The sequence below is a fragment of the Delphinus delphis genome, chromosome 1, assembly GCF_949987515.2.
Source record: "Delphinus delphis chromosome 1, mDelDel1.2, whole genome shotgun sequence".
Taxonomy (NCBI): Eukaryota; Metazoa; Chordata; class Mammalia; order Artiodactyla; family Delphinidae; genus Delphinus; species Delphinus delphis.
In genome coordinates, this window is record NC_082683.1 from 165,803,603 (window position 1) to 165,829,869 (window position 26,267).

Consider the following 26,267-nt stretch of genomic DNA (forward strand, 5'->3'; position numbering starts at 1 on the left):
ACGTATTTGTGGCATTGACTTTAAAAAAATGCACAAGGTGAAAGTTGCAAGTTAAGTTTTATTTGGAGCAAAATGAGGACTGCAGCCCGGGAGACAGAGGTTCAGATAACTCTGGAAACTGCTCAGAGGAGGCGAGGGGGCAGCCAAGGTTACATAGGTGTTTGGCAACAAAGGGCAGGTAGTGTGGAATGTCATAAGATTATTGTTAATTAAAGAAAACCGGTTATCTCAAGTTAAGGAATTTACCCCTTTTCTATGTATGGGCAGATGCAGGAGACCAGGCTCACTGAAATCATTCCTTTGATAGGCACCTCAGCTATCTGGGCCAGGATCCTGTATTTTTACATCCTGAGTTTCCCAGGGCTCACGGCAGGGAGTGACTGCAGTCTGATGGCTGCTAGATGGCAGGGATCCTCTTCAGCCCTGAGTTTCCTCAGGGCTCACAGGTTCACGTTGGAGAGTTGCAATCGTTGATGACTGTGACATCCTTTGTTTATTGATATGGCAGGAAATATGCCATTTATAAATATTCCATACCTTTTATAAATATTCCATTTATCAGTGGGTCGTTTATTTAACCTAAAATAAACAAAAAATGTTTGCAGGGGAAAACATAATTTTGAAATTAGAAATCAGGCAGCCGGCAGATCCCTTTCCTGGAGATAGGAGCGGGCGGGCACCACGTGGCCTTCCCAGTGTCCAGCTGCCTTAGAAAACCCTAAAGATTCCACACAGAAAAAAAAAAAAAACTGTTATAATTAATAAATGAATTCAGTTAAGTTGCAGGTCACGAACTCAATATGCAAAAATCAGTTGCATATCTATACACTAACAATGAACTATCAGAGAAATTAAGAAAACAATCCTATTTATAACTTACCAAAAAAAGTAAAATACCTAGAAGTAAATTTAACCAAAGAGGTGAAAGATTTGTACTTTGAAAACTAAAACATATTGAAGAAGACACAAATAAATGGAAAGATGGTCTGTGCTCATGGATCGGAAGAATGAATATTGTTAAAATAACCACACTACCTAAAGCAATCTGCAGATTCAATGGAATCCCTAACAAAATTCCAATGGCATTTTTCACAGAAATAGAAAAAACAATCCTAAAATTTGCATGGAGCCACAATAGATCCCGAAGAACCAAAGCAATCTTGAGAAAGAAGAACAAACCTGGACACATCACACTTCCTGATTTCAAACTATATTACAAAGCTATAGTAATTAATATAGTATAGAGTTGGCATAAAAACAGACACATAGATCAATGGAATTGCTCAACTGAGAGCCCAGAAATAAACTCACACATATCTGGTCAATTAATTTCAACAAAGGAGCCAAGTATAAACAATGCAGAATGGATAGGATAGTCTTTTCAATAAATTGTGTTAGGAAAAGTACGAAACTGAAATTTCTCTTCCCACCCTATCCTACACCATACACAAAAATCAATTCAAAATAGATTAAAAACTTGAATAAAACCTGAAACCATAAAACTCCTAGAAGAAAACATGGGCAGTAAGCTCCTTGACATCTGTCTTGACAATGATTTTTAGATTTAACACCAAAAGCAAGGGCAATGAAAGCAAAAATACATAAGTGGGATTACATCAAACTAAAAAGCTTCTGTGCAGCAAAGGAAACCATTAACAAAATGAAAAGGCAACCCATATAATGAGGGAAAATATTTTCAAATCATATACCTGATGAGGGGTTAATATTCAAAATATATAAAGAACACATACAACTCAACAGCAAAAAGAAAAAAGCCAATTTTTAAAATGGGCAGAGGAACTAAATAGACATTTTTTCAAAGAAGACATACAGATGGCCAACAGGTACACGAAAAGATGCTCAACATCACTAGTCATCAGGGAAATGCAAATCAAACCACAATGAGATATCACTTACACCTGTTAAAGAGGCTATGATTGTAAAAGCAAGAGATAAGTTTTGGGGAGAAAGTGAAGGAAAGGGAACCCTTGCGCACTGTTGGTGAGAACATAAATTGGTGCAGTCACTTTGAGAAAAAATATGGAGGTTCCTAAAAATTTTTTAAATAGAACTACCAAATGATCCAGCAATTCCACTTCTGGGTATACATCCGAAAGAAACAAAATCACTATCGTGAAAAGACATCTACACCCCCAGGTTCACTGCAGCATTATTCACAATCACTAAGACATGTAAACAACCTAAGTGTCCATAGACTGATGAATGGAGAAAGACGTTGTGGTGTATATATACACAATGGGATATTATTCAAGCATAAAAACAAGGAAATCCTGCCATTTGTGACAATATGGACGGACTTCGAATGCATTATACTAAGTGAAATATGTCAGACAGAGAAAGACAAATACAGTATGATTTCACTTATAATTGGAATCTAAAAAACCAAGCTCATAGATACAGAGAACAGATTGGTGGTTGCCAGACATAGGGGTGGGATGTGCGAAATGGGTGAAGGTGGTCAATAAGTACAAACTTCCAGTTATAAGAAAAATAAGTCCTGGGGATGTAATGTACAGCATGGTGATTATACATATCAATACTGTATTGTATATTTAAAAATTGCTAAGATATTAGATCTTAAAAGTTCTCATCACAAGAAAAAATATTGTAACTATATGAGGTGATGGATGTTCACTAAACTTATTCTGACTTCATTAATACACACATATATCATTTCATTTATATATACAAATATCATTTCATTTATATGTATACATATCAAATCACTACGTTGTGCCCCTGAAACTAATACAATGTTATATGTCAATTAGAAAAAGAAAACTATTGAATACAACTCTGAATACAACAAAGACATCTGGGGATCTATAGCCAAGGAGCACAGGGAGGGAGGGAGTGGCTGAAAAATTACTAAGCGGAGACATCAAAGGTAGGGATTCTCTCAAAAACTGGGCTTAGCAGGATTCTTGTTAAAACTGAGCTAGGCAGGTCTGACAAGGTGATAGGCAAGGTGGAGGCCCAGTCGAGAAGAGGGCTCAGAGGAGCTTGAGTAAGTTTTGGCCAAGGAGAGAGTTGCTCTCAGGCTCAGCTCAGCACATGGGCCAGGATGGTACAAGACCTTATCAAAATCATCCATGCACATAGAGGGTGTCTCACACCACAGAAGGGTCAGTTTCCAAAGGACAGTAAATCCTCTTTCCCCAGATGGCAACACATCTCAGGGCCTTTCAGTACTGAGCAAAGATCTGTCCTTGGACATTGTTCCCCACCATAAATATTTAGGCCTAAACAGAGTATATCTGTCCTACCTTTTCTCCTCCCGCCCCAGGTACGTCCTCCCTCCCCACTCCTGTGAAATCCAGGAACTGAGTTCAGAGTACAGAGCTCAGTGCTGCTTCAGTCGTTAGGGCTCTTCAGTGATCTGGCCTCTTCCAGGAATGAGCTGGAGGAAGAAGGGACTTGAATGAATCTAGCTTCCCCAGAAGAAAGGTTGACTGGTGGTGATGTGCACCATGGTGGGGGCGGGCAGAGGGGAAGCAGTGGCGAGGCAGTGGGTTGGGGGCACAGAGTGAACAGCAACACAGCACAGAACAGCCAGGACTTGAGCTCCACGTGCTCCACAGAAAGGGCAGCTCAGGGGCACTAAATTTTGTTTACTTCTGTTTACTTCCCTCCCTAATTTCTCTTCGGAAATTTAACAGGAAAAAAGTTGCTTCTCTCCTTTAACGGTTAACTTTAAAGTGAGCATGATTTTTCAATTTCATCATTTCCAAACTTCACCCAGGGATATAGCTAAGTGAACACTTTTACCTCACAGGGTACTGGGAGTGGAGGTGAATTTCAGGCCCAGAACCCAGCGAAGGAGAGTGGAGAAGGAAGGAACAGCTGCTCTTCACAGGGCACCAGGCGGTCCCCGGGCAGTCACTGGCCATCACACCTCAGACGGGCTATCTGTGTAGCTTATGATGGCCCTACCCCACCAATGACAGGGGGTAACATCTGTGGAGTCCGACTGCACCTCTGCTAGTCTATCAGAAAGGGTAAAGAACAACGAATGACAGTGACTGAAGCTTTAATACAAAATGAGAAAAGCCCTGGAAGCAGACTCAGAAATACCAAAGAAAAAGTACAATTGAGAATCACATTTATTAATATGAAAGAAACCACAAAATTGTGAGTTCATTCATTCTCATATTACATCAGTGAGAATTCTTGCTCTAGTCATACCAAAATAGTTCAAAAATCACTGGCATCTAATAGAATAGTTTCATGATTCCATCCTCCTACTCTCAAAATTCCATTCTCTTTCAAATCCCATTCTCTTCTTTATCGTACTTAGAATTCATACTTGGTGTATCTGTCAGTTACAGTTACTTTTACCTGGCTTAATAGAGACATAATCAAACATAGAAGCAAAGTCTACAGAATAATTTCCATTCTCAAATAAAACCCGATTCCATAATGGTGGGGTCAAAACCGCACAAGCAAAAAGTCAACAGGACTCAATAGCGATGTAAAAACCAACCAATAAGAATCTGTGTGTTAACATGTCATTAATAGGAATTTGTATGTTAACATGTAAAGGCATATCAGGAAACCTGATGTTTCCCATGTCTCCTAAAACACAGAATGATAGGTAATAAAATATAAACATTCAAAAACATTGTGTAGCTTTTTAGCTGATTCTTTAAACGTTTTTTTTACATTCTTTTTTTATATTATTTTCCATTATGGTTCATCACAGGATATTGAATACAATTCCTTATGCTATACGTTAAGACCTTGTTTATCCATTCTAAATGTAACAGTTTGTATCTACCAACCCCAAACTCCCAGTCCATCCCTCTCCCTCCCTGCTCCCCCTTGGCAACCATAAGTCTGTTCTCTATGTCTATGAGTCTGCTTCTGTTTTATAGATAGGTTCATTTGTGCCGTATTTTAGATTCCACATATAAGTGATATCATATGGTATTTATCTCTTTCTGACTTATTTCACTTCGTATGATGATCTCTATTTGCATCCATGTTGCTGCAAATGGCATTATTTTGTCCTTTAGACTTTCTTTATTCAACAATTAATGTCAGGGATTGGAGAAGTGCCGTAGCTACCATAACATTAATTTTATCGCAATTTTATTTATTTTAAAAGTCTTCATTATCTAAAATCTACATATGTTATTACTCCCAAATCACCTCTCATACTTTCCTTGCATTAACTCAGAGCATCCGTTAACTCCAAAAAGAGATTCATTTCTACGATGAAGATGGTCACAGGATGGGTAATAAGAATTTGCCCAGGTGGTGCTGCTGTGTTCATTAAAATCCTGATCAGTGCCTCCGGGATGCTGAAACCTGAAAAAATTGTAAGAATCCCTACTTACCTGGCTGTTTCTCTTACCAGTCATAAATAATTCAAACATGCACAAACCAGTCACTTATGAGGTTAAAATGCACAAAATATAAACTATGTCCTGTACCAAATTACCTCGGCAAAGGCCAGAGCCAGGGATCTCTCTCTCATATGACAGGTTGGGGTGCAGATGAGAAGAACCCTTTGGAAAGCAATTGGTCAAGATACTAAAAAATATGCCTACACCCCACGAGGCAATAATTCCACCTTTAGAAACCTAACTTATAGAAAAACAATTTTAAAATGAATATTATTGATAACAAAATTGGATATAGTTCGAGTGTCAAATACTGTAAAATGGTGTTTAAACCGTGCCACGTAATGTTACGAAGCCATCAAAAATGACATTTTAGGACTTCCCTGGTGGCGCAGTGGTTGAGAATCTGCCTGTCAATGCAGGGGACACGGGTTCGAGCCCTGGTCCGGGAAGATCCCACATGTCGCAGAGCAACTAAGCCCATGCACTGTAACTACTTAGCCTGCGCTCTAGAGCCCGCAAGCCAAAACTACCGAGCCCACGTGCTGCAACTACTGAAGCCCGCACGCCTAGAGCCCGTGCTCCGCAACAAGGGAAGCCACCGCGGTGAGAAGCCCGCGCACCACAAAGAAGAGTAACCCCCTCTCGCCGTAACTAGAGAAAGCCCGCGCGCAGCAATGAAGACCCAACGCAGCCAAATAAATAAATAAATTTTTTTTAAATGACATTTTAATAGGTTGGAGGACTATGAAAGTGCTTATGATACCTAGTTTGTAATTCATAGATACGTATGCATAAGCTCGTAGTTCATAGATATACATACATGTGTGCGTACATATATCATATGATATGTGGGCAGGGAATGTTGCCTGCCCTTCCAGTAAACAAAAAATGTTGCCCACCATTCTGGTTCTACGAGGATCAAGCCATCAGCAACTGCAGAAGCCCAAGGAAGGTGTGCCCTGAGGAGAATTCAGGATGGAGAAAAACAGAAAGCATTCCGTGCTTTGAATACTGGCCCTAGATCATTAAGGTGCATAACTAAGGAATAACTTCAATGAGCCCAGACTCTTGCACCTTCCCATAGGCAGAAAAGCACTAAAATCATTAACTTGAGATGTCTACTCTTTGTGATTAGCAATCATCTTTTGAAGTTCGACTACATTTTTTTTTTCCCCAGCAAAACACTCATATATATCCTGGCTTCTCCATTATCTCTTCAGAGCAGTTCCTCAGAGCTAGCTCAGAGGCTGTCTCCCAGGCTATATCCTCAGTAAAATCCCCCAATAAGACTTAACTCACAACTTTTACGTTGTGTATTTTTCTTCAGTCGACAGATACATATTTGTATATATATAAATTATATATAATATATATCTGCATTATATATGATATATAATCATACAGATCATGATATAATATAGATCACGGCTACCTTAAACAGACAAAAAACAAACCAAAATAAAATTTACAAATGGTAACAAGGGGTGGTTTTTTCTTCTACATTTCTGGTGTCTTCTAAATTTGCTGTGATGAACATGAATTGCATTTATAATGGAACAGATAAACTTTTGTATAATTATATTTTAAATTGATTTAAAAAAACAACTCAAGTAACCCTGGTGCAAGTATTAACAGCTATTTTTCTTAATGGCTTTAACCAACCTGTTGGGGAAAGGAGACCCTCCGGAATCAGAAACTACAGTAGGCTCACAATCAAAGTAGGGGAGCCCAACAGAAATGCCCACCAGAGAGGAAACCTCTCGGTGCCCTGGGGGGTGGACAGCAGGGATGACCATGTTCCCCTGATGGGACTCTGACGGGCTGGCCCTCAGGGCACTCGTGGAGTAGAAGAATGTTCAGAGCAGAGAAGCAGGAGAGAGCCATCGGGAAGCGCTCAGGGTTTGGCAGGGGAGTGGTGATAAAAAAAAGCTGAAAAGTGATTTTAAAAAAGCTGAAAAGGAGCTTAGGACCAAAGGGCAAACAGCACCCACGTCACGCTGAGCATCTGGACACGCCACACTGCCTCTCCACGCCCGTGACCTCCACCCCATTTAAATCACATGCTGTCACCCCTGCCTGGCCTTTCCCCTCCCCTCTCACCTGCCTCCTGTCCATTCCACACATGGCTCTCAGGACGATCTTCCAAACGCACCGTTTTGATCATGATTTGGGCTTACACATTTTCCACAGCGACCTTTACCGGCAAACTAACTTTCAAGAACCTGTAATAGGCTTCAAGCCTCCTCTTGGTCACTGACCTATCTGAGCCTTTGTTTCTTGCCCCGGAAAATGCTGATTATCACATCTATCTCACAGAGACCCTAGAAGGACTACAAAAGATAATACCTTATCTTAGGCTTTCTAACACAAGGGCTCTGGGAGCTAAGATGATTGGAAATGGCTGAATGTGAGTGAAACAGGGGTGGGACACGGAGGGACTCACCTCCGTCCACTGCAACACAACAGGATCTGATTTTGAGGAGGTCTGAGACTGAGCAATACAGAGGACCCCTCACTGTTAAGGTACTTCAGAGGCCAATGGGTCCTTCAAATGCACACAACATGTGAAAGATGTTGGCTCAGGTACCCATCCTGGTCCTGTGAATGGCGGCCTGGCCAGCAGGGACACAGGATCAGTTCCACTCAAGCTAGATGACTCAGGCTTGGGTCCATTTTCCCCAGATGCTCTTAGAAATGGTAGGCACTTGGGACTTTCACAATTTTTTTTCTCTAGCATTTACTGTATTTCATCAAATCCAAGATACATCAACCCTAAGATATATTATTCTGTGCACACCAAGGTTTTTCTAGAAGACACCCTGAAATGTTATAAGAAGCTTTCTGATTTCAGAGGTTTTAAAATGTGGGGAAAATAGGCATCCTCAGACTGATGAAATATGTAATGTGTAACATGTATGTATGATGTAATATGAAAGATGTAATATGGTTATGTACATGCCTGACCATAGCCAGGAGAAGTTTCTTTCTTTTTTGCCCAGCCTGTCTCATCTTTCTATTCACTATGGCACCTGAGACTGGGCCCTACATGGAGTACTTGTTGCAATGATGACAATAAAGATCATAACTAATGTTTATGGACCACTTTCCATGCAATGCTACAACTTCATATGAATTAACCCTCAAAATAACTTGTACTGGTTGTTTTGGTGAGTACTATTTTTACTCCCACTGTGCAGGTAAGAGTACTGAGGCTTAGAGGGATAGAGGGATTAAATAACTCAACAGAGTTAGGAAAGGGAACTGCTAGGATTATAAACCCAAGTCTGCCTAAGGATCAATCTAGACTGTCTAAACCACTGTGCCACATTGTCCTGAAGGATGGTCAGGCAAGAAGGTGTGAAAGCCAGGTCAGAAATAAAGAGAAGAATGGTCAAGAGTTTTGGAGATGAAGGGACTTTAAGATCGGGGTTATAGATTTTAGGAGAAGAGTTACTTATAATCTTCAATTTGAAGTCTTCTGACTGACTTTCCCATTCCTATAATTTGGGGGGTAGGCATTATGCTCCAGGAGTCTGAATTTTATTTGGCCCAATGAACTCAACGTGAGAACACTTATTTTCTTCCTTAAGATTCAGAATCCAGGCACCTTGTTGCACCGATTTTTTTCACACTATAAACCATATTTTAAAAATACATTTGATATGGACTTCCCTGGTGGCGCAGTGGTTGGGAGTCCCCCTGCCGATGCAGGGGACGCGGGTTCGTGCCCCGGTCCGGGAAGATCCCATATGCCGCGGAGCGGCTGGGCCCGTGAGCCATGGCCGCTGAGCCTGCGCGTCCAGAGCCTGTGCTCCGCAACGGGAGAGGCCACAACAGTGAGAGGCCCGCGTACCGCGAAAAATAAAAACTAAAGAAAATACATTTGATAACAAGCATTTGATTTAACATATTTCCCCCAAGTTGACTTTGAATAGTCTATACATTTCCCCTTCACTTTTCTATCACAGACACAAAAAATAAATACAGAACTCTCCAGAGCCGCTCACCTTCACTTTCTTATTCCTTCATGATGTTCCCTAATGAACTGGGACCCAAACCTGTCTTTCTGCTGGAGCTCCTGCATCCACATTTTATAACTGGATGTGTAAGGGAGGTGGAGGAGGCTGCAAGAATGCTGGTTGCTGCGGGGAATAAAAATAAGGGGCATTTTCCAGCTCCAAAGATCAGAACTCAAACTGCTCTTTCTCCCAAGAATTAAAGCAGCAAAACGTAAAAACATCTCAACACAAGAAAATGTGGTCATGGCGTCAAGGCACTGTATTCCAGAAGCAAAGATTGCCCTTTACCTAGTGGATCTGTCACTGTACCATCCGGTACACGGGGTCACCAACTTTCAGGCTTCCAATTTTTTCCACCGAATAGTAGATCCCAAAAAGTGGGGATGACTGGTAAATGGGCTTCTCGGAAGGATCACACAGGCGGTAGCTGAAAGAAGCAAAAATTCACCCTTAGGCACACAGAGGAAATAACCTAAGTGCTCGCAGTGGAATTCAAGCGTTCATTCTCAGGTTCTCTATAAATAAACAGCAAGCCTTTTCTAAAATGTGGACAGAGAAGTCTTGGCAATTAGTCAAACTGCAAATAATCCTGGTTTTTCTAGAAGTATCCTGAGAGTCTGAACAGTTTTTCTATGGCTTCGTTTTGAGCCCAAAAGAAGAAACTTGTACGTGTTACTTAAAATAAATACTTTGTTTGTATGTGTACTTCCAGCTTCACAACTCATGGAAATAAATGCCTGTACAATCTCAAAATGGACCTGCCCTGAACTCCAGGCTTCCTCAACAATTCTCATATTCTTGACATTGATTCTATCAAATAAATGTGAGTTGCAACAAAAATAAAATGACTCGAGGTCTTAATTTGGAAATACACATGTGAAGGTTATTAAAAATTGATGTGAGAGGGCTTCCCTGGTGGCGCAGTTGTTGAGAGTCCGCCTGCCGATGCAGGGGACACGGGTTCGTGCCCCGGTCCGGGAGGATCCCACATGCCGCGGAGCGGCTGGGCCCGTGAGCCATGGCCGCTGAGCCTGTGCGTCCGGAGCCTGTGTTCCGTAACGGAAGAGGCTACAACAGTGAGGGGCCCGCATACCGAAAGAAAAAAAAAATTGATGTGAGGGAGACGATAATTTCAAAATGTAGGATTATACAATTAAAAATTTGTCCAAAGCACTCGAAGATCCATCTAGAAAAAAAAGAGAAAGCCACAAGTACTCACGTACATTAAACAACAGACACAAAACAAGCAGAGAGCAGAGAGGTGCCCAGACAGAGCACCTACAGCCACAAGCGGTTCAAAGGATGGGGATAATATAGAAATACACTGGACACGTGGATGTTCTACCTTTTCAGGGTTTCCAGAGGCTCCTTCCTGCTGATCACTCCGGTATCTGGGTCCACCGTGGTCATAATGCACCTGTCACACAATAACAAAGGGTTAGGGGACAGTTAAGAACCGATGAGTGTGCCACGCGCCAGAGAGTCCTTACCTGGGACAAGCCAAAACCTTTTTCATTTCTACGTCGCCAATGAAGAGCTCACCCCAGGTGTCCTAGGAGAAAAGAAAAAGGTATTTTTTGAATTAAGGCTTCATCAGTCTTTATAGCAGTTTATTCTTTGGCTGGTCCTATGAAGCTAGCAGAAGAAAGCAGTGCAAGAGGATGCCACGAAGTATTCCCCCAAAAGGACTCAAATGGAGGCAGTGTGTTGGTGAGTCCGGGATCCAGCTCTTGACTTGGTCTCAGAAGCCTGCCCCTTTCAGCACAGCAAAACTAGATCTTCTCTAGGGGGTAGTTTGCCATGAGGACCGTAAACAACTCCAGGTCAAGTTCATGATAGATAATGAGAAGCGGAAAACTTGCAAGACTGCCCACTCTTTCCTTTTGCTAAGCTACAATGGAAGCCAAGTTACGATCCGATGGTTCTTTGATGAGTGAGACATGACCCAAGAAAAGTCAGTTCTGAGTTTCATCCATCCAACACCTCCACCTCCGCAGAGCGGCAGCCTGTCCCCTGCTCTGGCCAGTCACGGCCGCCAGCCCTGCTTTGCTTTCCCACCCTTGAACCGTGGTAGATCCTGCCAACGTCTGCCTCAGGGCTTCCATCAAACCTCAGGACTTTGAGGGAGGTACTGTTTTGGTCCCATTTTTACACAAAGATAAGGAGGCAAAGAGAGATTAAAAAGTTTTCTCAGGGTTGCAGCAGTTAGGTTTGAAAAACCTTTCTGATTCTGAAGCAGGACTTTTAATCACCCAGCTTCTAACTATACCCATCTATATATCTATCTACACACACACACACATACATATATACACACATATATGGAGGTTATACAGATTACATTATATATACATATACACATTCATATACACACACATATACACATATATATATGAGGAGGGTATGTTACAGCTCTCTCTTGCTAACAGGAAAGCCATCTATCTGCAAAGCTTGAATTTCACAGGACAATCCTTTGTCCAGGCCGCCAGAGGAGAGGCGGGAGGCATCGGGCTTCACTGGGGCTTCACTCCAGGCTCCATAAACCAACAGTACTTATAACTAGATGCAAAAAAAAAAAAAAAAATGACCCTTGAAAAATTGTTTCCTGATCTCAACCCAAGGGAGGTTTTCGGAGACCATGGGTCTAACGGATTTGGTGAGAAATCAGCCTCCACGTGAGGCAATGAGGCATCTATTCCTCTCACCCACTGGGCTCACTCCCCCAAGGACAGGAGAGGAGAGCAGTCTGTCCCTGCAGGAAGCAGGGCAGAGCAGGGGGTGGGGCCTCTCATGTAACATTTCCCCCTCCCCACGGATGACCAGGCTCCAATCATGCTAGGGTCCTCTTTCAGGGATACACTAACCCCCCAGGGCCTATAGGGGTGATTCAGCAAAGGCACAAAAGGAAGTCCAGTGCCTAACTGGGTCTTCCCAACTCAGAAATCTCCTGCGGGATATGACTGAAGTAAGGAGGTCTCTGTGAACGCCCTGGGTTCCCAACCATCATTTATGAAACTGTTTCTGTGCGGAAATAAACTCTGCGTTCCAAACAACCCGTTAGGGGGGAACTGTGTAACCCTTGTAAAAGGCAAACCCACATAACGTAAAATGGAATCTCTATAGCCTAGCCAGGACTTTTTACAAGCAATGTTCAAACGCAAAACTGCAAGGCAGCCATAGTGCCTAGCTAACTTCCTGGAGGAAGGTGGAATATGACCAAGTAATAACAGCTCCTGCCTCGGGAAGTGATGGGCCTTGTGGTACCCTGGCCCGGAAGCGGCTAAAAAGGCTGGACGCACTTGGCCACACGAGGGCACTGCGGCCACAGTAACGTGAGCCCATCAGGCAGCCTGGGCCGAACCACGCCCCCACTCAGCTTTCCAAGTAGCTCTCCACCCCCGCGAACGTTCAATTTCTTTTTACAAGTGCTGAGCAATCGCATATTTCAAAACAACGTTATCTGTGGAAAGTCGGCCTCGTGACTGTGATATAAAGCAGGAAGTCTCAAAAGTTCAGTTAGGTTTCCTAGTTTAACAAGACATTTAATCTGCTCTTAACGCGATTACACAACTGAAGTACCCAGTTTAGAATAACAAATTACCCGTTTTCATATGAATTGTATGAAGTCCCCCAAATGCCAGTTCTAATTACCTCCTAAAATATTAATCAGTTTATATGATAACATCACCCATCCTGATCTGATTGTCAGCATTTTGGTGTACAGCCTTTAGTTGCAGTAAAAAAAAAATTCACTAAGCAAATTAAGTTAAATGAAATTATTAATTATGTTATTAGAGAAAATAATAATGCATTTTAAATTGTAGAAAATTTAAATTAAAGAATATAGGAAATTAAATTTTCCATTACATTCTACTAGACGCCCGAGGTGTCTTCCCTAAGCACAGAAACAGCTCCAAGAGCTTACAGCTCCCCCTGCTGGTAGGCAGCCTCTCTGCAGCCTGGCAAAATCCAGGCCGTTTAGAGCGAACACAGAAAAAACCATGGAGTTTTTGAGATGGAAGAAGAAAGGAAAGGAAGAAAGAAAGCAGGGAGAAAGGGGAAAGTACTATACATAAAGGGCTCAGCTCTGTGGAAGAATCCTGAGAATTTACTATTAATTTGCAGGCATTTTGTAAACACTAAATTAAGACTACATGGTTTCCTATCACAAGAAGCATCCAGAGAAAGACATAAAAGAAGGGTTTGGAGTCATTGCTGAGGAACACACAGAACAGCACAGGGGAGGATGTCTGTTTATTGGAGACCTTCATTGGAGTGCATATGGGCATGTGCCCAGCAAAAGCTAAAGGTGCGCCAGGAGATGAATCTCTCTCTCTCTCTCCATATGGCTATACACACACAGCTATATACATATAATTAGAGAGAGGAAATAGCTATATAGAGAGAATAGTTATCCATCATTCTCTATATATGTTATGGTTCTCTCTATATATGTTCTATGATTATATACATATATACTTGTGGCTATACGTACACAGGTATACATGGATATATACATATATTTGTACAGAGGAAATAGATATATATCTATATATTCCATATTTTTCTATGGATATATATATATATATATATAGAGAGAGAGAGAGAGAGAGAGAGAGAGAGAGAGAAAGGAGAGTGCCAGGTGAGAATGTAGGCCCAGGTAAGCTCTTGAATAACCAACTAACCATAGACAGACAAGACATTTGAAAGTAAGAAGGAAAGACAGAGGGCAAAAGGCTGAGTGGGTCTGCTGTTTCGTGGTCTACAAAGGAATTCTCCTGAGGAGCACGGATCAGATCAGCAGTTCTAATCAGACCAACAGCTACAGAGCCTTTGGGCACCTATACCCCAGGTCCTGCCCGCCTACTACCACCTGAGCCCTTCCCCTCCCAAATCTCAGATACATGATCGGTGCTTTCCTTCCGCTGCTCCTGATTCTTTAATGGCTACTCATCAGTTCATTATACTGTGTCATACATACAATTGTTAGAAGAAGTTTTAGGCTATGTTGGGATAATTCGAAGGAATGAATAAGTAAATAAACAAAATTTTTGTCTAGAAATCTTTAAGTAATTTTCTGGCTTGGTATCAATGACTGGACAAGATTACCATAGGCTCAGAAAGTCATCTACTAGAGGCTGGCTACATGCATGCAGACTTACTGTTTGGGTATTAGCAAGGAGGGTGTGAATCTACATATATTAACGCTGAATAATGTTCAAGATGTTGCCGAGTGAAAAAAGCACACCTAGATATATATACTACATGTAGGATGATTCCATCTATGTAAAACAAATCTGTTTCAATACCTGTGTGTATATATTTATAGCAATATATTTGGAAGGCTTCTCAAGTTTAAATAGTATTATTTGCTTTTTATAATAAACTTTTCTTTTATTTTTTTCGTTTTACTTTTTATACGAAGCATTATAATCCCAACGACACATTTAAAAACATCATGTTAGTCTAGAAAGTTTCTCAGATTCTTTCTGACAACAAATACATGATGTCTTATCCAACACCAATTCTGCAATTCTTTGACACACACTGCTGTCCAACAATTTAACTCAATTTTGATACTAACTGCTCTGAGTTAGCACAGACCCCATGGGTTCAGGGCTCAGTCCCACAAGACTGCCCCACTTCAGACGCCAGCTGCAAGTCCCAAGTCTCCCGTACTAGTGACCAACCAGCTATAAATCAAGGGTTCCCATGACCCCCTCTGAGGCTCCATAGTTTGCTGGAAGAGCTCACAGAATTCAGGAAAGTGCTTTACTATTACCAGTTTATTATAAAGAATACAATTCAGGAACAGTCAAATGGAAGACATGCACAGGGCAAGGTATGGGGGAAGAGCACAGGCAGAGCTTCTGTGCCGTTCCCAAATGCACCACCCTCCCAGCACCCTAATGTGTCACCAATCAGTGAGCTCTCCAAACCCCATCGTTTAGGTGTTTTATGGTGGTTTCATTACTTAGGCATGATTGATTCAATCATTAAACTCAACCTCCAGCCCCTCTCGCCTCCCTGGAAGTCTGGGATGGGACTGAAAGTTCCACACTGTAATCATGTCTTGGTCTTCTGGTGACCAAGCTCCCTCCTGAAGCTATCTACCTGCCTCACCCATCCTGACATTCACCTCATTACCATAAACTTAGGTGTGATTGAAAGGGGCTTGTTATTAACAAAAAATGTTCCTGTCACCCTTGTCAGTCAGGAAATTCCAAGGGTTTTAGGAGCTGTGCCAGGAACAGGGGCCAAAGACCGAATAGATATTTCCCATTACACCGCACAGTTAAGCTATCTCAAACCAAAATCTGTTTCTCTATTTTTAAGGTACACAAGCAAAATGATATTTTTTAATGTCCTGTTCGAATCTCCCTATAAAGAAACCCCACGGCATTCTTCCTACAACGAGACCCCTATACACACACATACTTTGCACTGAGTGCTCCTTTCTCTGGGCTCTAGAGAAACATAACATGGTTATGTTTCCAGTACCACAACCCTTCTCCTACTGAGTCCTACATCCTGCTTCGTCCTGAGACCCTTGCAGGCAGACACAGTGAGGTCACTTTGGTAATCTTAGCATCCATCCTAGAGATTAGCACCCAGGAAGCCCTCAATAAATGTTTGTTACCAACAGGAATGTTCCAGAATCTTGGTTATGATATGAACTTGCAAGAAATGTTTCCTTAGCTGAAGTAAAACTCCACCTCATGGTCAAACTTCCTTCACAGACTGAATAACACTGGATGCCACACACTGAGAATTACCAACTTACATGAGACGTGACTTTTCATTTACCAGATAAGTAAAGATTATAGGCATCAATGCTGGCAGGAGTACAAGAAAAAGGGCATACTTCCACTGAGCTTGTGGGAATATAGATTGGTGCAGGGTTTCTGCAAAGCAATTTAGCAATGTATACGGAGCGCCTTTAAAGTGCTGATTCAGCATTTCTGAAGAGTAAATTTAGAAATGTAGACAAAGACTGATTTACAGAGCTGTTCATTATTCATGTAAGGGGAAATGGAAAATAGCCTAAATGCCTGATTATACAGGAATGGCTAAATAAGTTATTGCATAGTTCTGTGATGAACTAATATGGAACTATGAAAACTATGCTGATGAGGAATTTGTAAAGATAGAGATGTGTTTGCCATATACCATTAAGTGAAAATGGTGGGATTCAAAATTATCTATACAATATCATACAAAAAATATTGGAAACACAATAAAATGTTATCGCTGACTACTTTTTGACAGTAGGAGGGTGAGGGATTTTTATTCCTTTAAATTTTTCTGTATTTTTCTAACTGTATACAGAGGATGTGGTACTATAAAAAATTACTTTTATAATCAGAAAAAAATTAACTGTATCTTAAAAAGATTCTTGAATTAAATCATTAAGAAGCTTTCTACTTCTCTGCAGCCCTGGTTCCAGATGCCCTCAAGGCTTTCTCCTGACCCCGTGTTTGAGCAACCCTGTGCAAAGAAGTAAATCACTTCATCCTCACATCCTACAGAATTACGGGAGATACATTTCTGTTAACCTAAATGCATAACAAATGTTCCAGGAGGAATTTGCTCTTTGGAGGCACTTGGACTTGAAAAATCCAGGCAGAAGGGAAGGACGTCCCAAAGCTGCGTAAAGCCAGCAAAGCTGGCTTCTGTTCCCTGGAGGGGTCACCTACTTTTCCGAACACCAGTAACAGGCAACAAAAAAGGAAAGAAGAGACCTTGAGATGTGGCTCTTCCTGTCTCTCTGATGCGTATTCACGGAGGGATAGTTTGCGGGGCTGATGTGACTGCTCGTGTCCCATCCACACACCAGGCTCCTCTCAGGGTGGTTAGAGTCCTGAGGATTCCAGTGTTTCGTGGACAGTAAGAGATCCTAGTCTCCCCTTGGGGTTCAGCTTCTGACTGAGATGTTGGGGGTCCCACACCCACCAATAGCAGAGTCTGGGAGAGGCAGCCACCAGCCCCGATTCCCAAAGGCAGCAGCCTGGGCTGCTCTTCAGCATCTGGGTCCAGGTGTGTGAATCACAGCCTTCCGGAGGACACAGAGGGAAAGGGTTGGGCATATGGGGGGGGGGGTCCATCCGATGACTCCTACCCGCCTCTACAATACCTTCTCTGCTTCAACATCTGTATTTGATGGGCTCATCTCTAGGGGTGTTTTGTAAAGCAAATGGCCAGTCCTTGCTCGTGATGTTCAGATGTGTATGTCTGTGTGATCATACCTGCTCAAAGGGAATACCCATGTACTATTGTCATCGAAGGCTTTTATTTCCTCCTTGATCTGAAAAATAACATACTTAGAGGTGGGTAAGATATGATGAACAAAATTCAATGGTCAAATCCCTGCCCCTTGTTGAATTCAGTTCAACAAGATCTTACATACTCAAGGGCTTGTGCATTCAGGACCAAGGATGAACCAGAAAAAGCACAGTGAGGCAAGTCTTGAGAATAGACCTCGTGCAATTGTTAGGAAGATTAAAATGTGCTTGTTAACTTACTTTTTTTTAAAAGTTGGAATATAGTATGTGCAACATTAGTGTTTGTTTTAAAAAATGCCAACTAACATATATCCAGGAAAACTCTAATTAGAAAAGACACATGAACCCCAGTGTTCATAGCAGCACTATTCACAGTAGCCAAGACATGGAAACAGCCTAAGTGTCCATTGACAGACGAATGGATAAAGAAGATGTGATACATATATGCAATGGAATATTACTCAGCCATGAAAACAAATGAAATAATGCCATCTGCAACAACATGAATGGACCTAGAGATTATCATACTTAAGTGAAGTAAGTCAGACAGGGAAAGACAAATATCATAGGATATCACTTAAATGTGGAATCTAAAATATGATACAAATGGACTTATTTACAAAACAGAAATAAACTCACAGACATAGAAAACAAACTCATGATTACCAAAGGGGAAAGGGAGGGGGGGATAAATGAGGAATTTGGGATTAACAGATACACACCACTATGTATAAAATAGATGAACAGCAAGGTCCTACTGTAGAGCACAGGGGACTATATTCAATATGTTATAATAAACTATAATGGAAAAGAACATGAAAAGGAATATATATATACATATATATGTGTATAACTGAATCACTTTGCTGTACACCAGAAACTAACACAACATTGTAAATCAATTATACTTCAATAAAAAAAACCAACATGGGTTTCCCTAGTGGCGCAGTGGTTGAGAGTCCGCCTGCCGATGCAGGGGACACGGGTTCGTGCCCCGGTCCGGGAAGATCCCGCATGCCGCAGAGCAGCTGGGCCCGTGAGCCATGGCCGCTGAGCCTGCGCGTCCAGAGCCTGTGCTCCGCAACGGGAGAGGCCACAACAGTGAGAGGCCCGCGTACGGCAAAAAAAAAAAAAAGCCAACAAAAGAGGTCATGTCAGAGAGGGGGTCTGAGAGACCTTTGTGGTAAAGTGCCTTTTTGACCACACACACACACACACACACACACACACACACACACACACACACATTAACAGAGAGAAGAAAAAGGCAACAGGAATTGTACAGCTCTAGGGCTGCAAAGAACCTTTAAAATCCTTTAGTAAAACTTGCCCACTTTAAGATCAGAAAATGATGTTCAAGGAGGTTAAGGTCAAGCTCACAGAGACAGAAGGACCATGTGGCCCTCCTGGACTCCAGCCAGGAGTCAGACATATCTGATTATCACCTTGCTCCCAAGGAAAACCCCAGGCCAGAGGGTCTGTGCCCTGGCTCAAGCCAGAGTCACCAGGGGGTTTTAAAAAGCTCCTCTGCCCAGACTGCAACTGGGACCCGGGATGGGGATTGTTCCAGTGTGGGAACCACAGCCCAAGCTGATCTCTATGCATTCCCTCCCACTCTAAGTCCACTTGTCTTCCTGCCGCGGGCTTTCAGGGATGTTTTATTTACTGCGTGGATGCAGTGATGGAAAGGGCTCTGTGAGGCTGTACAGAAAGAAGCCCAAAGAAGCGTCCTCCAGTTTGTCCTTTATATGAGAGGGGCCGAAGTTCTCTAGGGTTTGGCTTCACATGCTTCTGTTCTCTCTTTCTCAGCCCCTAAAAGTCTCTGTGGCAAATATTTCGAGTTACTGAGATGGAAACAAAAAAAGCAAATGTATAAGGAGATCTCCTTAAGTAAAGGCATTAACTCCGTTGGCAAATTCTTCAGGAATGTGACTGTATTACTGCTCCCTCCACCCAGGACTCCTGTCTCCCATGTGCTCATCATGTTAGCTTTTCGAAATCAGGACTAATTTACCTGAGGTCCTTGCTTGAGGCTCCTATCAAAGTGGGGATGTCAGAAAAGCTCCCCAGATGAAAACGGGACCCCTTACTTGAAAGGCATGCCATAAAGGGATGGGGGGAGCCCCTGCAGTCCACCACATGCGTACAACACCGAGAGTAAACCCTAAGGTCAACTATGGACTTTGGGTGACTATGATGTCAGTATAGGTCCATCCTTGGTAAAAAAAAAAAAAAAAAGTATCTCTCTAGTGAGTGATGTTGATAATGGGGGAGGCTACACGTGTGAGGGCAGGGTGTTATTTGGGAAATGGTCAACTAGAGATAAGAAGGATTGGTCAATTTTATTACTTTCAAACTTGATTGCTCTACGTTCCCAGAGTTCAAACACGCTACACTAGACCAAAGGAAGCCGCTTTTTAAAATCTGTTTAATATTCTGAGTTACACAGTAAAAGTACAAAGTGCTTTGGGTCACAAAGAGTAAATGTTACACAATGCATCCTCCTATCACTCTCTGATTCTGCAATAGATAATGGCCTGAATTTTTGTACCATGCTTAGGTTTGCTATATTTTTTACTATTAGTTGGTCTATGAAATATTTATCTGCATTATCATTTTACATTAATATTTAACAGAGTCCCACTGATTGGAAGGGTTATAGTTGTGTGATGGTGCCACGTAGACAGGTTAACTCATCAGGCCCTTAACTCTTTGTCTGCTTTAGTTAAGGGAGAATAAATCAGCAACATTAGCATCATTTTATAGTAAAGATTTTTTAATGTGCATTTCCAGAGGACTCTTCTATTCAAATAAGAGTATTCTACCTTATGTACTATTTCTGTAAGCCCATCCGTCACAATGCGGGACCAAAACAACAAACAGACTTGGGGGCACAAGGTCCCATAATATTAAAAAAAAAAAAAAAGACTCCACCCACTCAAATTGCCTCAGAGAATACAGTTAGGTTTACATCAGCCTTAGGTTCAGTTTAACAAGTTAGAGGTGAGCAAAAATTCTTAGTTGACAAGTTACAGAAAAGCAAAAATTCTTTAGCCGGGAATGGATTATCTTTTCTTCTCATTCCTCTGGTTCAAGATCTTAAACTAAAATTATTATCTTCTGTGGAGACAAATCAAGAAAAATTGTATTCCCTAAAAGAAAGTTTCTCAGAAAAGAATGGGCCAGTTACAGGAGTCCTGTGCAAGAATATTTGCTTCCTGGACTAATTTCTAATCAGTCTTTAGGAACTTGCGTTATTAACACTGAGTCTAATTTCATTCGGTGTTTAACAAGTGTCTAATGACTCCATACTTCTGTACCCTCTGTTCATCAGCATGGGAAAGGAGAACAGGGGAGAAATAGCTGGGTTTACTGGGAATTTTGCTAATGAGGCTTTTGAGCCTCAAGCCCCGGACCCTTTCGAGACCCTGCACTTCATTTCGGTTTTGATATTTTCTTTTCTTAAAGAGTACCGTCAAATTTTATCCACTTCAGGTCACACCAAATCTAGATTATTCCTGGGGAGAAATCAAGTCTCTTCTCTCAAGGAGCTGATGGTCTGGGAATGTTCTTTTTCACCCACCCCCTCCGTAACCCTTGCCCCCTCACCTCTCCTAAATCAGTGCTTCCCCAGGCACTGTTTGCACAAGATTCACCTGGGATGGTGCTGCCGACACAGTCACAGGCATATCACGATTCTGATGCAGGTTTCAGGTTAAGTCCTGCTAATATCTCTCTGGGGATGAAGCATGGCACTGATATTTCTGCCTCAGTTTCCCTAAATTTCCATGCACTTTCTAGAGAGTGGCCAGAGTCACAGCGTGCAAATCATAATACCATGCAATTCGGCAATATTTCTTGGATGAATGCAAACAATAATTAGTTCCTCATTCAAAATCATTACCACAGTATAAAATCCAAACTCCTCGGCATGCTGGCCTTCAGGCAGCTCCAGGTCCACCCTCCTTCTGCCGCTTCTCCTTTACCCCCAGTGTCCCTATGATTCTGAAATACTCCCAGGCACCCTTAATGTAATGGCCTGTCGTGCCTTTAGGCCTCCTAACTGGTGGCCTCCTTTACCCACCATGACCCTCACTCCCCTTCGTCAGCACACACAGTTATGCAGCATGGCTTCTGGGTAGCTTGATTTGACCCCTCTCTGACCCCACACCCCCCTTCTCCAGGCAGATTTAGGCATCCCTACTTCTAAGCATCCTTGGCACCTGAGAAGCAGTGCGTAAAGTACTCCTCACGCTGGGCTGTCATTGCCTCCTAGCCATTCTTCTCCTGTTGGGAAATTCTGAAGGGCAGGATCTGTATCTTTTTATCTCTGTATCCAGGGCTCTTATTATGGACCACAGCGCCCGGCCCATGACAGGTGATCAATTTAAAAACATTTTTTAAAAATGTAGAGAGGAATTAAAGAAATTAGATAACAAACAACAGGATAATATCAACAAGTACACAACTTCTGTATACTTTGCTATTTTTCTCACTATCAAGTAATATGAAGTACCTCCGTGTGCACGGATTTATACCAGCCTCCATGCAAAGGTTTACCCTAAAAGGCAACCTTTACCAGCAAATAGGGGCACATTTCACTCACACAAAAAATGTGTGGTCACCCAAGGGAGCAAAGAATTGACAAGGTATTCAAGAGCCTCTCCCCTCAGAGTTAACTACTTGGAATCTCTAGACTGGAACCGTGACCTCTGCTCCTCAGAAGCTGGAGTTGCAAGTCCTGGGTTCTCATCCAAAGCCACCACTTCCACGCCTAACAAGTTGTGTAACACCTGCAAGCTTCTGTTTCCTTATTAAAAAGGAGAAAATAGTACAGACTTCACAGACTGTAGGCTTTGATCCTAAGGATCGAATTAAGCAATTTGCATGAAGCCATTCATTGGTTCTGTGCCTGACACCCAGTAAACACCCAGCAAATGGTATTTGTTGTCGTTATTTCCAGTGCTTACAAAGTTGAGCTGACTCCCAATGTTTAATGTGATTCCTGGTCCTTCTCCTTACAGAGCAACACCCGGCTATATGTATTTCTTGTACAGATCGCAGGTTACAACTGGGCTCTGATGTGGCTGTCCTTTTACGGCTTCAGGGGGCTGAGTCTTTGGAAGGTGGAAATTTCTAGTTTCAACTACATAGGGGAGTATATGGGTCCTCTGGGAGAGAACTCAGGCCAAGCATGGAATGTCCCCAGGTTCTGGTTCACAGGCAGATCTCCTATATCCTCCTGGGGCTCCACTTTGGGGTCTGGGGCTTCCGGAAGTCTCAAATCTTTGAGCACCCCTGGATGCTACAGGAAAGGGAGAGATGGCTGTTCTCTTCATCTTTTTTTTTTTTTCCCCCGTTAGTTATCTCTGAGCTATGATTAGACATTCTAGCCTTGTCCCAGACTTGCTACAATTTGGAGTTGCCATTAGCTTGCTTTGGGGCCTGAGCACTGAAGAGAGTGAACAGCGCCCCCTGAGGCCAGCGAGGTGATGGCAGCAGTAATAAGTGAACAACTCCACACAAGGCGAAGGTGATCCTTGGAGGAGGAGAGCGTCCCCAGCTGCCAACCTCAGAGGGTCTGACTTGGCACTGCCTAAGGAGCACATCTGGGCATCAAGCGTAAAAGCAGGAAGCCGCTTACCTCCTCGAAGGCATTGCTGCCTGCCACCACGATATTCGGCCTGAAATTGTCCATCTTCACTTTCTTCTCCAGCCTGGTATTCAGATCTGCCAGGGAGGCTTCTGAGAGGATCATGATGGGGCTGCAGTCCGGGTAGGCCACCTGTGCCAAAGACACAGCACGATCATGCCTCGCTGCCCCTGGAATGGCTCAGACCAACGGCACAACTAAGCAAAATCCAGAAGCAAAACCACCTGAGTGCAGAAGGGGAGAGTGGTGCTCAGGAAGGATAGGTGACACTGAGGGCTTGGAAACAGCCAAGTCAGGGTTCCTGCCCACCCTGGACGCAGGTGGGGCTCCCCATCCACACACTGAAGGCAGCTGCCAGGCTCAGGTCCAGTGTTACCCTCCAGCCACATCTCTTGCTCTTTCCTCAGGCGCCCAGCAGTGAGCCCTTTGCCACATCATCAACACCGCCGGACAGGGCAAGGGTCGCCTGCCAATCAGCTATACTCTAGCCATGATTTCCTTCAGCAGCACCATTCAATCACATGCATTTATTAAGCACCAACTGTATATTAGGCCCTGTCCTAGGTGGGGAAATAGCAGTGAACACAGCAGATAAAAACCCCTGCATTCAAGGAACTTTGCGTTCAGGGGTCATGAGGAGAGACTCCCCGAGGTGCGTTTTGAACCTCATCTCACGGCAGAATGAAAGACTTTGGCTTGGGGGCTGTAGCTGACACAGGAGGAGGTGACTTCTCAGCCCCGGGAACAACCACACCCCACTGGCTGTGAAGGGAGGACTTGGAGAAAGTCTGCTTCTGTGCTTTTAGGAAACCTGAATTTAGTCCCAATCAAACTTCACTTTTGCCTCCCAGCCCATCCTCACCTGAGTCCCCATCTCCCCGGGAGTCACCCCTGGCTTCTCCCTCCACAGTTCCTCCCATATTCCATACTCCATGCATCCTGGAGAGCCCACCAGGCTCTCATCCACTTCCCTCTTCATCCCTGATACCTGCCCAGGGAGCACCCTCGGTAACACTCCCCTGGACTATCTCTACACTTTCCTAACTGAGGCCCCAAGAGAGGCTCTCTGTGGACCCAGAAGGAAGCCAGAAGTGAAGGGCAGCTCTCTGCAAGCTCACCTGGTACTTCTGGTCAACAGAAGGGAAAATTTCGCTTGATGGTCTTCCCTTCATGTTCTTTTCAAACTGAACCAGCCTGCAAGCTTCTGTTTTCAAGAAGTTGGTGAACCACTGAGCAGCCTCATCGCCACAGTCCCTGCCCTGGATGTCAAGACCAAACACCCTGGAAGGGTCACAGAGAGCAGTGAGGTTACTTTCTTCATCAACACACCGAGTGATGGGGTCAAGAGGAAAGTGCTGCTGGGACCTGACTCTCCCAGAAGACCAGGAAGCGGTCTGTGGGCCAAAGCTGGGCAGAAACAGGGGGAGGGAGCAGGGAAGAGTTTGTCAAACGCTAATAGGCTTGTAACTCACACAGATCTCGTTGAAATGCAGATTCTGGTTCAGGAGGTTGGGCTGGAGCCTGAGATTCTGCACTCCTAACAAGTTACAGGCTGCTGGTCCACGGACCACACTTTGAGTAGCAAGGATTTAGGTTACTTTCAGAAGGGGAGAAGAACGGTGGTGTGGTAAAGGCACTCTGAGCTTGGAGTCTGGCAAGACCCGGTTAAAATTGGAACTCTGGGGCTTCCCTGGTGGCGCAGTCATTGAGAGTCCGCCTGCCGATGCAGGGAACACGGGGTTCATGCCCCAGTCTGGGAAGATCCCACATGCCGCAGAGCGGCTGGGCCCGTGAGCCATGGCCACTGAGCCTGCGTGTCTGGAGCCTGTGCTCCGCAACGGGAGAGGCCGCAACAGTGAGAGGCCCGCGTACCAAAAAAAAAAAAAAAAAATTGGAACTCTGCCATCTCTAGTCTGTGACTTTTAGCAAATCATTAAACTCCTCTGACCTTCTGTCTCCAGTTGTAAATTGGAGATAATAATATACCACCTGCCTCACACGGTGGACACAGATTCCACCAGATAACAAAGTGGTCTTCAAGGATTTTTTGCTTGAGTGCCCCCAAAAGATACAAGCTATGTACCCCTCACAGAATTACAAGTTGGCATGTAAACTTTTTTCTTTTTTTTAAGTTGAAATATAGTTGACTGATAATATTGTGTCAGTTTCAGATGTGCAGCAAGTGATTCCGTTTTATATATACTTTTTCAGATTATTTTCCATTATAGTTTATACAAATTTTTTTAAGATTTATTTATTATTTATGTATTTAATTTATTATTTTATTTTTGGCTGCATTGGGTCTTAGTTGCGTTGTGGTGCGTGGGCTCCTCTCTAGTTGTGGCGCGTGGGTTTTCTCTTCTCTAGTGGTGGCGCGCAGGCTCCAGCACGCGTGACCTCAGTAGTTGTGGCACATGGGCTTAGTTGCCCTGTGGCATGTGGGATCTTAGTTCCCTGACCAGGGATCGAACCCCAGTCCCCTGCATTGTAAGGCGGATTCTTTACCACTGGACCACCAGGGAAGTCCCCATACAAGATATTGAATATAGTTCCCTGTGCTGTACAGTAAATCTTTGTTGCTTATCGATTTTATGTACCATAGTTTGTATCTATTAATCCCACGCTCCTAATTTTTCCCTCTCCCCCTCACTTTCCCCTTGGTAACAATGTTTGTTTTCTATGTCTGTGAATCTGTTTCTGTTTTGTATATAAATTCCTTTGTATTATTTTTTAGACTTCACACATACATGTTAGCATATAATATTTGTCTTTCTCTGTCTTACTTCACTTAGTATGATATTCTCTAGGTCTGTTCATGTTTTTTTAAGTTTCATTTGTTATGAAAGATTAAATTTCCATTGAATTATAAATATTAACATTTAAAATAATATCATAATTTATATATTATGTCTTAGTATTATAAATATATATAAATTATATTAAA

General features: G+C 42.9%; 1 protein-coding gene across 1 annotated transcript in view; it reads right to left on the minus strand.

The window, feature by feature from the left end:
* Positions 1-41: 41 nt before the first annotated feature.
* Positions 42-26,267, minus strand: part of LOC132415042 (mitochondrial amidoxime reducing component 2) — a 38,908-nt gene continuing 12,682 nt past the window's right edge. Inside the window, exons 3-8 of the mRNA XM_059998118.1 lie at positions 24,442-24,604; positions 23,315-23,455; positions 10,879-10,940; positions 10,734-10,805; positions 9,677-9,815; positions 42-5,331 (exon numbers count right to left, since the gene is read on the minus strand). Coding sequence (XP_059854101.1) covers positions 9,689-9,815; positions 10,734-10,805; positions 10,879-10,940; positions 23,315-23,455; positions 24,442-24,604 — 565 coding nt within the window. The 3' untranslated portion in view covers positions 42-5,331; positions 9,677-9,688. The remainder of the gene's footprint in view (positions 5,332-9,676; positions 9,816-10,733; positions 10,806-10,878; positions 10,941-23,314; positions 23,456-24,441; positions 24,605-26,267) is intronic.